The sequence below is a fragment of the Rhipicephalus sanguineus genome, chromosome 6 (genome assembly GCF_013339695.2).
Source record: "Rhipicephalus sanguineus isolate Rsan-2018 chromosome 6, BIME_Rsan_1.4, whole genome shotgun sequence".
NCBI classification, from domain to species: Eukaryota; Metazoa; Arthropoda; class Arachnida; order Ixodida; family Ixodidae; genus Rhipicephalus; species Rhipicephalus sanguineus.
Genome location: NC_051181.1, coordinates 136,558,165 through 136,570,818, shown reverse-complemented (window position 1 = coordinate 136,570,818; position 12,654 = coordinate 136,558,165). Strand labels below are relative to the sequence as shown.

At 44.0% G+C, this 12,654-nt stretch overlaps 1 protein-coding gene across 1 annotated transcript in view; it reads right to left on the bottom strand.

Annotated features, from left to right (window-relative positions):
* The window catches only part of LOC119397582 (glutamate receptor ionotropic, kainate 1), a 121,282-nt gene extending 108,854 nt beyond the window's left edge, over positions 1-12,428 (bottom strand). Inside the window, exon 1 of the mRNA XM_037665007.2 lies at positions 11,682-12,428. Within this exon, the coding sequence (XP_037520935.1) occupies positions 11,682-11,919 (238 nt within the window). The 5' untranslated portion in view covers positions 11,920-12,428. The remainder of the gene's footprint in view (positions 1-11,681) is intronic.
* Positions 12,429-12,654: the final 226 nt, after the last annotated feature.

Genomic DNA, 12,654 nt, shown 5'->3' with positions numbered 1-12,654 from the left:
ATATATATATATATATATATATATATTATATATATATATATATTAGATATATATATATATATATATATATTATATATATATATATATATATATATATATATGTTTCTTTTTCTCTCTCTATTTTTGCTTCCTCTTTCTCTCTATCTCTTTCTATATTTCTCCTGTTTTTTTCCCTTTCTTTCTGTTTCTTTCTATGCTATGCTTTACTAGCTCTCCTCCTTACCCTCACTTTCCTTTCCCACCCCCTTGCTATACTATGCTATACTATACTATACTATACTATACTATACTATACTATACTATACTATACTATACTATACTATACTATACAAGGTAATGTTTTGCTCTGCTAGCGTGCCTTTATAGCCGAGTGGTTACGGGGCTCGAACTTCGGATCGTGGGTTCGCGTGTTCAAATTCCTCAGCGTAAGGAAATTTTTTCACTAAGAATGTTTTCCTTGCTCTTTCTTTCTATCTCTTTCTTACACTCTCTTTCTCTTTCTCACTGAACTCGTTCTCTCACGCATCCGAGTTATTGCATCCCACGCCGGACAGATAGGCACAGCGGGAGAGCGCGCGCCGGGTGCTCACGTTAGCGGAGCGAAGCAGAAGATGAAGAAGAGGAAGAAAAGAGAGCGCGGCGGCCGAGTTATTGCGTTGCACGCGCTAGAAAAGGTAGAGGTCATTCATGGTGACGATAATTTGTGCGAATGCGTAACGGCGTAACGAAAAGCTTTGCCGTAACAATAATCAGAGGCACTATGTATACATATACGATACCTGGCGTATAAAGAATGGGCGGAGTCTAAGGGCAAAGCGCCATACATACAGGGTGGTCACATAAATTGGTATCGCCATTGTATTCAGCACACGAGGATGCTGTAAACAAGCCGAGCCTTGCTAGTATGATGACATTTCTTTTCTTTTCTTTTTTTTTCCGATACGGAGCACCGAAAACGAAGTTGTGCTCTTTGAACGAAACATAATCACGTGGACGCATTGGGCATTTTTTAGAGCAAGACGTGAACAGCGTTAAGAACACAGGCGAACTTAAAGGCACAAAGAGGTTGATTGTTGTTGTTGTTGTTGTTGTTGTTGTTGTTGTTGTTGTTGTTGTTGTTGTTGTTGTTGTTGTCGTCGTCGTCGTCGTCGTCGCCGTCGTCGTCGTCGTGGTCGGCGTTGTAAACATACAAAACATCTCAATGCAACAAAAAAAGACTAAGACGACCACTAATCGTCCTTTAGAAGGGACACTGCGAAAGGGACACACTTGAGGAAGAAAGAACGAAATAAAAAGAGGGGAAGACCATACAAAAAATCTAGCCTGTGTGCCTTTGCCTTTACTTTCGACCACATCCTTAGCCCTGTTCACGTCTTAGTTTGCCAAACATCTTCCTTAAACGGCGATATCACTAGTATTTCGCACTCGTCTCTCACGTTCGCTATCAATATTCGCAGAAAACGTGTTCTGGGTATTTTTTCAGCATCAGTATGCGTAGCAGTGATGCGGTGTACGCTTTATGTGGGGCCTGCTGCGAGATCACACGAAGCCGTTGTTTGCTATGATACATCAAAGGAACTGCGGGGTGCTGTACGCTACTGTATTTTTTTTTTGTTTCTTGTTTTTTCTAGTGGCCCGTGTTTGAACTCTGGAGAATTTTTCCATGTCGCGGGGGCGTCACTTTCTGGAACAGTTTTTTTTTTTAGAATCGCCGTTGTGTTCCTTGGCTGTAACTTTTATAAACAGTGGCAGTCCCTTTCAACAGTGTATGCGCGCCTCGACGACCAGCTGCTTTCTGAGCAATCCATTTTGGGAATAGTGGAAAGATGGAGCTTCACATCAGAAAGCGACGAAGGCACTGCTGAAGTTCCTGCGAGCGACCCTCCTTGTTGAACGATTATTACACTCCTGTTTTTGTCTGTTTCTACTTTGCCTCTCTCCCTTTCTCATTCTTATCTTCCTTATTTTCCTCTCTCCCCTTAGCCCTTCCCCAGTGCAGGGTAGAAAACCAGATATTTATCTTCGGGGATAGCATCCCCGCCTTTTCGCATTACATTAACTCTTTCCCTCTGAAAACAGTGGTCCTGGTGTTAAAAACTTTTTTTCGCCTACACCACAATCCATAATGTTGTCGACAAATAGATTTTCTGGGTATTGAAAGTGCAGTCTTCACTACTAGAAAGTCTATCCCTCCATGCCTCGTCCCGCGACGTGTGAATGTTGATAGGCCCCGATAAAACGGAGGCGTGGTCGAACCTCGTCTGACGTTCACATCAAGTGGGATAAACGAAGCGACTGGATGCCGTAAAAATGCCTAATATAGGAGATTTGGCGGGATTGATGCTGAGATACTACGCAATGCGTAAGGCAAAACTGGAGGCGCTGCGACAATCGTCGAATGTTTTAGCTTCAATAAAGAAACTGAAGTGCTTGACAGATTACGTTACTGAGATGTTCATTCAACCAGCCGTTTTTGCAGGCGATGTATCGCTAAAAATAATAATGGAAAGCTAGGCTTTTCTGCTTGCACTTTTCCGGAGTTTCTCCGTGGCATTTATATCAGCGAATCAGGAAGTCATGCACGACGTTGTTATCTCTTAAAGCACGCTCGTGAAACGCAGTGTAGTTCGTCAGAATCAAAAGTGGGTCCCTTACAACGCGCCAAAAAAATTTAGGAGAGGGGGGGGGGGGGGGGTAATGGAGACTGCGGAGCGCGTATTGAAATGATAGCATCGATTTCTACCACTGGATTCATCATCAGCCTGTCTACGCCCACTGCAGGGCAAAGGCCTCTCCCATGTTCCGCCAATCAACCCGGTCCTGTGCTTTCTGCTGCCACGTAATACCTGCAAACTTCTTAATCTCATCTACCCACCTAATTTTCTGTCTCCCCCTCACGCGTTTGCCATCTCTTGGAATCCAGTCAGTTACCCCTAATGACCACCGGTTATCCTGCCGACGTGCTACGTGCCCGGCCCATATCCATTTCTTCTTCTTGATTTCAACTATGATGTCCTTAACCCCCGTTTGTTCCCTGACCTACTCTGCTCTCTTCCTGTCTCTTAAGGTTACACCTATCATTTTCCTTTCCATCGCTCGCTGCGTCGTCCTCAATTTAAGTTGAACCCTCTTTGTAAGTCTCCAGGTTTCTGCTCCGTACGTAAGTACCGGTAAGATGCAGCTGTTATATACCTTCCTCTTGAGGGATAGTGGTAGATTACCATTCATGATTTGATAATGCTTGCCGAATGAGCCCCACCCATCCTTATTCTTCTAGTTATTTCACTCTCATGGTTCGGCTCCGCGGTTACTACCTGTCCTAAGTAGACGTACTCCTTTACAACTTCCAGTGTCTCGCCACCTATCGCAAAGCGCTGTTCTCTGCCAAGATTGTTCCACATTACTTTAGTTTTATGCATATTAATTTTCAGACCTACTCTTCTACTTTCCGTATCCAGTTCAGTAATCATGAGCTGCAGTTCGTCTCCCGCGTTACTCATCAATGCAATGTCATCAGCGAATCGTAGGTTACTGAGATACTCTCCATTAACTCTTATCCCTAACTCTTCCCAATCTAGGGCCCTGAAAACCTCCTGTAAACACGCGGTGAATAACATTGGAGAGATCGTGTCTCCCTGCCGTACGCCCTTCTTTATTGGTATTCTGTCGCTTTCTTTATGGAGGACTATAGTGGCTGTGGATCCGCTGTAGATTTCTTCCATTATGTTTATATATGCTTCGTCGATGCCTTGATTCCGCAGTGCTTGCATGACTGCTGATGTCTCCACCGAATCAAATGCCTTCTCGTAATCTATGAAGGCTATGTATAGGGGTTGGTTGTATTCCGCGCATTTCTTTATCACCTGATTGATAGTATGAATATGGTCTATTGTTGAGAATCCTGTACGAAATCCTGCCTGGTCCCTTGGTTGATTGAACTCTAATGTCGTATTAATTCTGTTAGCAATTACTTTTGTAAATAGCTTGTAGACAACGGACAGTAAGCTTATGGGCCTGTAATTTTTCAGGTCCTTGACGTCCCCTTTCTTATGGATCAAGATGATGTTGGCATTCTTCCAAGATTCTGGTATCCTCCCCGTCGAGAGGCACTTCGTATACAGGGTGGCCAGTTTCTCTACATAATCTCTCCACCGTCTTTCAACAGGTCTGATGTTACCTGATCCTCACCAGCTGCTTTGTCTCTTTGCATTCCCTTTAGGGCTTTCTTTACTTCTTCTGTCAATACTGGTGGGATGTCAGATTCCTCTGCGCTATTACTCCTTCTTACGTTATCATCCTGAATGCCTCGGCTGCTGTACAGGCCTCTGTAGAACTCTTGCGCTACCTCAAGTATTCTATCCATACCACTGGATTAAGCTAAGTCAAACCCCGCATCTAAAAAAGAAAAAAAGAAAAATACACTTCTTATGATCAGCAGGGTTGTAAAACACAGATTTCGCAAAGAAAAACCAGAAAAGTATACTGGCACCGGAAATGAGTCAGTAAAAAGCAATTGACTCTCCCATTCCCCCTCCCCTCAAAAAAAGAAAGAAGGAGTCTGATAGAAAATTTGCGCACTGTCTACTACTTCTTTTTTATTGCCTTTTTGTTATATTTGACTTCTTCTATCTGGCTTCACGCATCGATTGCTCATTAGATAAATCTCACGCCTCGTTTCCCGGTCACAGAACTTTCGGGACCTATTCATCCTACGCAGATTGATTTTCAATACTTCGCTCTCGCCTGCCTAACGTGAACTGCTGAAATGTTCAAGTTCGGATGGCTTTTTGACCTCTCGATTGCGATGCGCCTCACGTATCATCCAGTTCCAGATTATACGTTTGCGTAGTCCTCTAACAAAAAAAATTACCAAAAGAAGTGAAAGCTTTCCTAAAAGGAAACTGGGAATGTTTGATTACCTTCTCACGGCACGGAAACGCTTCTCTCATGTAGTAAAGGAAATTGGGAACAGTGGAATTGTGTTTCGCCGGAGAGAAATAATGGCGTCTAATTTCGCACCTCGCGCACGAGAGTTTTGGGAACGAGCACCACCTCTCTCGTTCTAGATTTGCCCTTTGTTTCTGGCTGCAGCCAACCTAGTCTAAATTAAACAGTCCGCGAAGCGGTTCCACCCTGTTGAATTAGTGAATGACTTCTAGAAGCCGCTCCGTTTTACAGCTCGCAGTGGAGAAAAACACGTTGTGGCAGTTTGGGTCTCTGTTTTACTACGCGCAGAAGTGAGTCTGCTGCTGTGTTTCTTGGAGCGTTCGCCGTGTTGACCAAGTGATCCAAGTTATTTTGTTGTTGTTGTATTCTTTCTTGCTTTTTTGTCTTTGTTTGTTTTTCAATATCTATATCCGGCTCTAACGTAGCCTACTTTCCCATGTTTTCGTATATAAATAAAGCAACAAAAAAAGAAAACATGTACGCAAGTTTGTTTTTTTTTGTCTTTCTAGCGTGCAGCATGTTTTCGCTATCTTACAACGAAAAAAAAATCAATGGGAAAATTTACATCCACACGTTTATAGTCCGAAGCAATAGGAAAACCTGGGTGAAATTTTCAGAGACAAAAGCTTCCTAGATAATGATAAATTCGTCCCTGTCATAACGGACAAGGACGAAATGGGGTTATTCGTGGTGCTTTTATCTTTCTTTCTTTCTTTCTTTCTTTCTTTCTTTCTTTCTTTCTTTCTTTCTTTCTTTCTTTCTTTCTTTCTTTCTTTCTTTCTTTCTTTCTTTCTTTCTTTCTTTCTTTCTTTCTTTCTTTCTTTCTTTGTAAGGACGTATCTGAATGGCGTGCAGGAAAGTTTACTATGTCGTAGCAGAAAGAAAGACAGAAGCTGAGCGGGCGCTCAGAACCTATTTCTCGTAAACTTAAAAGAATACACTTGAAATGTACAAAAGCGCGCGTAAAAACCTTGACGAACCTTCACAATATATCCTGTCGTGGACAGTATAGACAAATCGTCACATTGGTGTTCGAAAACCAAACAATATCGAAGGCATCATTAGATAAACAAAGTGTAATATAGAACGTCTAGGTTAATTAACGACGACAAACAAAAGAAAAGAAAATAAGTTCCAACGTCGCTTCGCTATTTCTTCCTTAATTCTGAACTAAAAATGGGAACTTCATTCTCATTCACAGTTTCTCTTTTTTTTTTCTGTATCTGGTCCAGGCTGCCACGTTTTCAGCGACAAGGTGCAAGCGCCAGATATCTGCTTCTACGTTTTATCTGTGTTCGAAAAGCAAAAAACTAAAAACAAAAAATAAGTGAGAAAAAAGGAAGAGACGAAAGCGAACAAAGCAGTTCTTGCCGCACATCTCTCGTCGACATCTTGGACAGTGCATGGAACGATCTTGCCGAGTTTTGACATCACTGATATCACAGTGTCACCGCACCACATACCGGTTTCAAACGACACGGCTCTCTCAAAACTGAAAAAAAAGAAAATATAGAAAGAGAGGAAAAAAAAAACATGTTTTCCGTTGTTTCTATTTTGGTTTTTATTTCTTACTCCTCTTTCATCTCGGCCAGAATTCGATAAATATGCACATGCGTAATAAGACCAGGAAAGGCCTCTATCAACTTTCGCTGTGTTTGCATCTGTGTGCGGGGGTCTGTCTTGTCGCTGGCACCCTTTTAATATGCGTCTCGTTTGTACTAATGCGAACGCTCGAGGGTGGTTTCGCTTTTACGTGATCTCTCGTCTCTCGTAATAAAAACGCAAATGTGATCACACGACAAAGGATAGAGAAAAATAGAGAGTGCGTGAGTATGATATCGCGCTCTATCGTTTCCTGGCGATGCGTATACTTGGTGGAAAGCAAAAGGCTTCTCAAGTACGCCCAAAGAAAAATGATGAAATCCTGACATAGCGTTTCCTCTTTCCTTTCGTGGGCATAATGGAAAGAAAGACCCGTGTATCGTCTGGTATCGTCATTTAAGTGTCGCATGCTGAGTGGCACTCACACTGTAAGATATCGTAACTGACATTTGAGAAGAAATTTGAACGGGCGACATTGAAACGAAGGTTTTACAACGGTGGTTCGCAGCTGAATACCGGGATACATTAGGCGACGAAATACTAAGCGAACTCGTACGCTCCTATGGTGACAGCATTTAAGTGAATGCCTGTCGAAAAATAGTTGAATTGTGAAACATATGCTAGGAAGATACAAGTCCGCATACGAAATAGACCACGTAAGCAGGGGTTAGAGTACTTCGATGGTTAGCTTTTATTCCTTTTTTTTTTGTCTGGTAGGGGGGGGGGCAGTGTCCTCCGGTTTCATGTACCTTTTCAATACCTTGAGTTGTAGCAGGTGTGTGTGTGTGTGTGTGTGTGTGTGTGTGTGTGTGTGTGTGTGTGTGTGTTTGTGTGTGTGTGTGTTGTGTGTGTGCGTGCGTGTGTGTGTGTGTGTGTGTGTGTGTGTGTGTGTGGTGTGTGTGTGTGTGCTTGTGCGTGTGTTTGTAGATCTGTTTGCTCGAACTTCGTTGTTGTAGCCTGCACGTTTTCTTTGTAACTTCTTTTCATCTCATTTTTCTTTCACATTGGTACACAAGAGAGTCTTACCTTCAGGAAACTAAAATAGAGAGAAACAAATTTCAATCGTCATTTTTTTACTCGCAGAACTATTTCTTTCTTTTTTTTTAATCTTCATATTCCTCAAAGGCCCCACTCGGGGTATTACATGAGGGAATAATTCCTTCTCCACGAGGAACGACGGCACCAAGAAGCCGTAAAAACGCAGGAGCATAATTCCTAGATGTAGCTGCACAAAAAACAAGAAAAAAATGATAGTTGCTTCAAACGTTCCGTTAATTTGGGAATATATCTGAGTGCTATTATCTTGTTTTTCACTACGTATACATGAATGCAATATAGAGACTGCGCACTCTAGCATCCAACACGCTTCAATAGTTAGTAAAAAAAGAAACCTAAGGGTGTCTTTATAGTTGGGTGTGTTTATTTTATCATCCACACAATCCCACCTAACTTAACCCCTATCCAAACTAGGCGCCATCTTCCTGATTAAACCTGGCGTAGTGCACTGCAGCGGCAGCGCACTGAAGGAAACATCTAGAATGCATAATGAGCTCGATGTACCTCATTATTTTGCATGCAGCGCCCCTACACCATTATTTTTCTTTTATATACATTTCGCGCTCTCTTTGTATTTCTCTTTATCTTCTTAACGCTGCCTTTTCCAACTGGGCAGCAATAACATCTTCGTATTCTGTGTATACCTCCTTTCCTGAGCTTTTGTCTATTATTGTAACGTGACGATTAATCAGATTTACGATAAGTGGCAGCGCACACTTGGTTAGGACACATACACGAAACACGAAAAAAACGACACAAGCGCTGAAACCGCTTGTCAGCGCTTGTGTCGTCTTTTTACGTGTTTCGTGCATGTGTCCTAAGCCGGTGTGCGCCGCCACTTATCGTAAATATGACCAACCAACTCGCCCACAAGTACATTTTAAGCAAGATTAATCAGAATCTCCTAACTGGCGTTTCTGTGTTTATCTGGTCACCCTTTCCGATAGTCCGTCGTGAGTCCGCCTCCTCATCTTCACAATTACACCATGACAACAAAAAGGAAAAGAAAGAGGAAAGAAACAGCCGCGGATGCATACCAATATGAGCAATCAACACCGACCAATCAAGGACTACACTACTGCATAAGCCAGTTCCCGCAGCGTTGTTCAAAATACTAGTGATCTGTGTGCCCAACGCTTATCGATCATAGTATCCAATAGAAACTCGCAGAGTACCTCAAATGAGGAGTTCGCAAAACATCCCGTAAAAAACAAAAAAATTGGTCAGCTACGTACTGGTGGTGGGAAGACTGTGGAAACAGTGAAGGTGGTGGCCTTGCCTTCTTTTCTCTCCTCCTCATCCTCACGTATCTTCTCCTCACCCCTCACCACCTTGCTGTATTGTAATATACATGCCTATGCTACGCTTTACCCTCTCCTATCCTCCTTTCCCTCAGTATCGCTACTCTTTCCCACCCCTTGGCTATACTATCTATCTATACTATCTAATCTCTCTATCTATCTATCTATCTATCTATCTATCTATCTACTATCTATCTATCTATCTATCTATCTATCTATCTATCTATCTATCTATCTATCTACTTCTATCTATCTATCTATCTATCTATCATTTTCTCGTTCTTTCGCCCATACCAACGTAATCAACGGTTCTCACCAATGCTTGCTCTGCTAGCGTGCCTGGATAGCCTTGTGGTTACGACGCTCTCCTTCGCACCGTGGGTGCCCGGGTTCCGCCTCGGGTCCCCGCGTCTCCCCAAGAAATTTATTTGGTTTTTATTACTTCACCTCCTCCTCTTCACTTCTTTTCCACTCATCCTTCCCTCCTCCGACGCGTTGCTAGGCGACGCATGGTGTCGTCATTGCTCGGCGAGGTTTTTTTCTGCGAACACCTAGTGGCCCAACCTAAGACTTAAACAGCTTCGCTGGTCAAACAGTGGTTTACTGGTTAACGAGATAGTGAGCGAGAGGTGCTGTACAAACACTATACTAAAGATACAAGGCAGCGATCATAATTGCCACAAACACACACAAGCATCTAGAATGTAAGCCCCCTCAGGAAAGCGTTACGAAGTCGCTGGTTCGCTGCGGAGTTTAAGAAGCTTAAAACCTCTCCTCCGAAAACACGCCTTACCGAGCGAGGTGGCTCGGCAATCGTTCGGATCCTGTATAACTAATGCGATCTCAGTGAAATCGAGAGTGAGAATTCGTGAGAGGAGTTAACCGCCGCTCGTCGTCGAAGTACATGCGGAACCAGTGCCAAAGAATTCGCCTCATGGCCAGCCAATGGCAATAAGCAGATCGCGAAATGAATGCCCACGAATTAGGCCTCCGATGTTTTTTTTTGTTTTTTTTTTTCAAGGACGAGCAAATATGAGGGCGATAATTACAGCCTCTAGGACGAGGAGCGAGGGAGAGAAAATAATGGCAGATCAAATAAATTGATAAATAGGGTCAACCTCTACGCGCCGGTGCCAAGACCGCAGACCGACAAACAGCTCGCGCCACTCAGTGCCACTGGTCTTGGATCGGTGCCGAGTTCTCTGCCAAAGAGTACGTGTCGGCTGCACGAGTGGTTTCCAGTTTTCAGCTCTCTTTGCATGGTCTTATCAGTCCATATTTAACGTATGACTCGCCGCCCTGCTCTTCACTCATTGTGAAAGCGGCCTATTATTTTGCTGCAGGAATCTGTGCGCTTAGGTCCGAGGCTTCTCTGCCCCTTTTTATTATTGATCAAACTGGCGGCGCAGGATATCATGACAAATGTAATAAAAAGCATGGCATTGTTGGAAGGATCCGGTGGGAAGACGCCACTTCGAGTGCAAAAGGTTTTCAAGCTGTGACCGGTATTTCTGTTGGCACCTTAGTTCATTCAGTGAAATATATACTAGGAAAATTTTGAAGACACTGTGGAAGCTAATGCATTTTGCCGAAGTTATGTGTTTTTAAGTCAGTTAAATCAATTTTTACCATGCAAAAGTAACTATGGCTATGCACAAGGTGTTTTATAATGAACCGTAAAAGTTTCATCATATTAAAGCTTAAATGAAATGCCAGTTTCCTCTTTAAAATCTTACTTGAAGTGTAGGTTTATGCTACAGCGAATGACCGGGTATTCTAATGATTGATCGACTTTATATGTACTTTTGGTCCATGGGCTAATATTTTGAATAAGTTTTGTTGTTGTCGCACCTGTGCAGCATTCTTCGTGTTTTCTCTGTCATGCCTATAAATCAAATGCCACCGGCGGTAAGCCTCTGGTGTACCTTTGTAGCTGGTGTATTCCCCCTCTATTAATAACGACGTACTGTAAGTCGTTGTGACGCATATGACCATGGTTAAAGACTCGCAACCTTGGCAATAGTGAAGTGGATCAAACTTCTTTTGCGTTGTCACTCTATAATGTAACGTTCACCATCTAAGAACGCTTATCCTTCAGCTAAAAAGGAAGGGCTCAAGGCTTCAAGAATTGCGTATTGCAAGAATGCGTTCAGAGAGTCGCAGTCCTAAACAAAATGCCATTAACTTGTAGAAGTGTAGCGACTCTGTGTGAAATCAGGCGAAACTAAAGCTAAATCACAATTGGAGATTGCCAGCGACAGTTGATAGCAGCGTACAAAATAAAGTTAGGAAGGTTGGTTTTGCCAAAGAAGAATGCACGTGCGAATGCATTAGAATTATAAGACTAGTACTGTTCCCTGTCCCGTCCTCGCGGATGCACATATAGAAGGGCCACGAGCCTGACCTTGAGACACTTACCGGCTTGCTTAATCTTACTCGTTCGTCTGTATTGATGGTACACGTTAAAGATACACAACTCCAGCCTACTCAGACATGAGGGCAATGTCGCCCGTTCAACATACCCGCGCAAATTGCCGGCATGCTGCCTTTCCAGGAAGCTAGAAATCCTTTATGTTATTCACAGATGGTTTCACAATACTTGTCCTTCTGCAGGGACATCGGGTCTATCGCCTACGAAACTCAGTTTTTTTTCCATCAAAATCTGAGAACCAATGTGCCTGCGCAGGGACAAGGAGTCTGAAGAGGCTAGACTGATGAAACCACAATACCTGGTGCCATGCTGAAACAAAACCCTTGAAACAAGTCTACACTCACCGACTTGAATGACGTTATCCTTCAAGTCCTGGCTGTTCTCATCTTGCAGGTAGAGAAACGTATCGTCGAACGTCGTCAATCCGGCGCCGAATTTGGGCGCCGCAACCGTGGTTCCGGTTTCGGTGACCAGCACCGTGGTGTCATTACCGCCGCTTGCTGCTCCGCAGGTCCACACCAAGGTGAGCAGAAGCCAGGTCAGAAGACCACCTCGCGTCGTGCACCACGTGGAAGCATCCATAACGCCGGCGACTCACGGTTGATGAACACAAGAGAGCGAAAGGAGTATGGGGGAGAGAGTGAAAGAATAGCACGATACTTCCCTGCACAACCTTCTCTCTCTCTCTCTCCCTTGACACACACGTCCCCGTGCGCCCGCGCACTCCTTCCTGGCGACTCGAGGAGCGGAAACCCAATCACCCAATCATGGTCGTCCAGCGTCGATTACCTCGCAGCCAAACCATTCACCTACCTCGCGCTCAAATATACAAATACGAGGACACACTCTTCGCACAGTTCGGCTCGCCCCCCACGCTCTTCCGGGTTCAAGCGATCGAACCAAATTCAATTAAAACGCGACGAGTACGTTGCATGCGTAGCCCCCCCCGAAAAAGTTTCGCCCCGGGACCGCCAGAAAAAACACTGTTCCCTCCCTCCGTCGTGGCGCCCCTAGAAAATCGCGGCTGCTTTCCCGTGCTTCTGCAGCGACTCCGTATACCTCTTCCTCAAGCATCGACCTCTCCTCCACCCCCAAACTTCTCTCCTTTCTTTCTTTTTCTTTCCTCCTTCTAGCGCTATTTGCCGTGTTGGCAGTGAATCAAAGGGCCTGGTGCTGCTTCGAGCTTGCCGGCGACGGAAGTAGCGGGACCAGCAGGGAGCGCTGCCGTCAACTCGGTAGCCATTTTGGCAGCGAGGAGACCGTAGGGGCGACCCCGAGCACTATGCTTTGTTTGTTTTGCTGCCGGAGCATTACTTT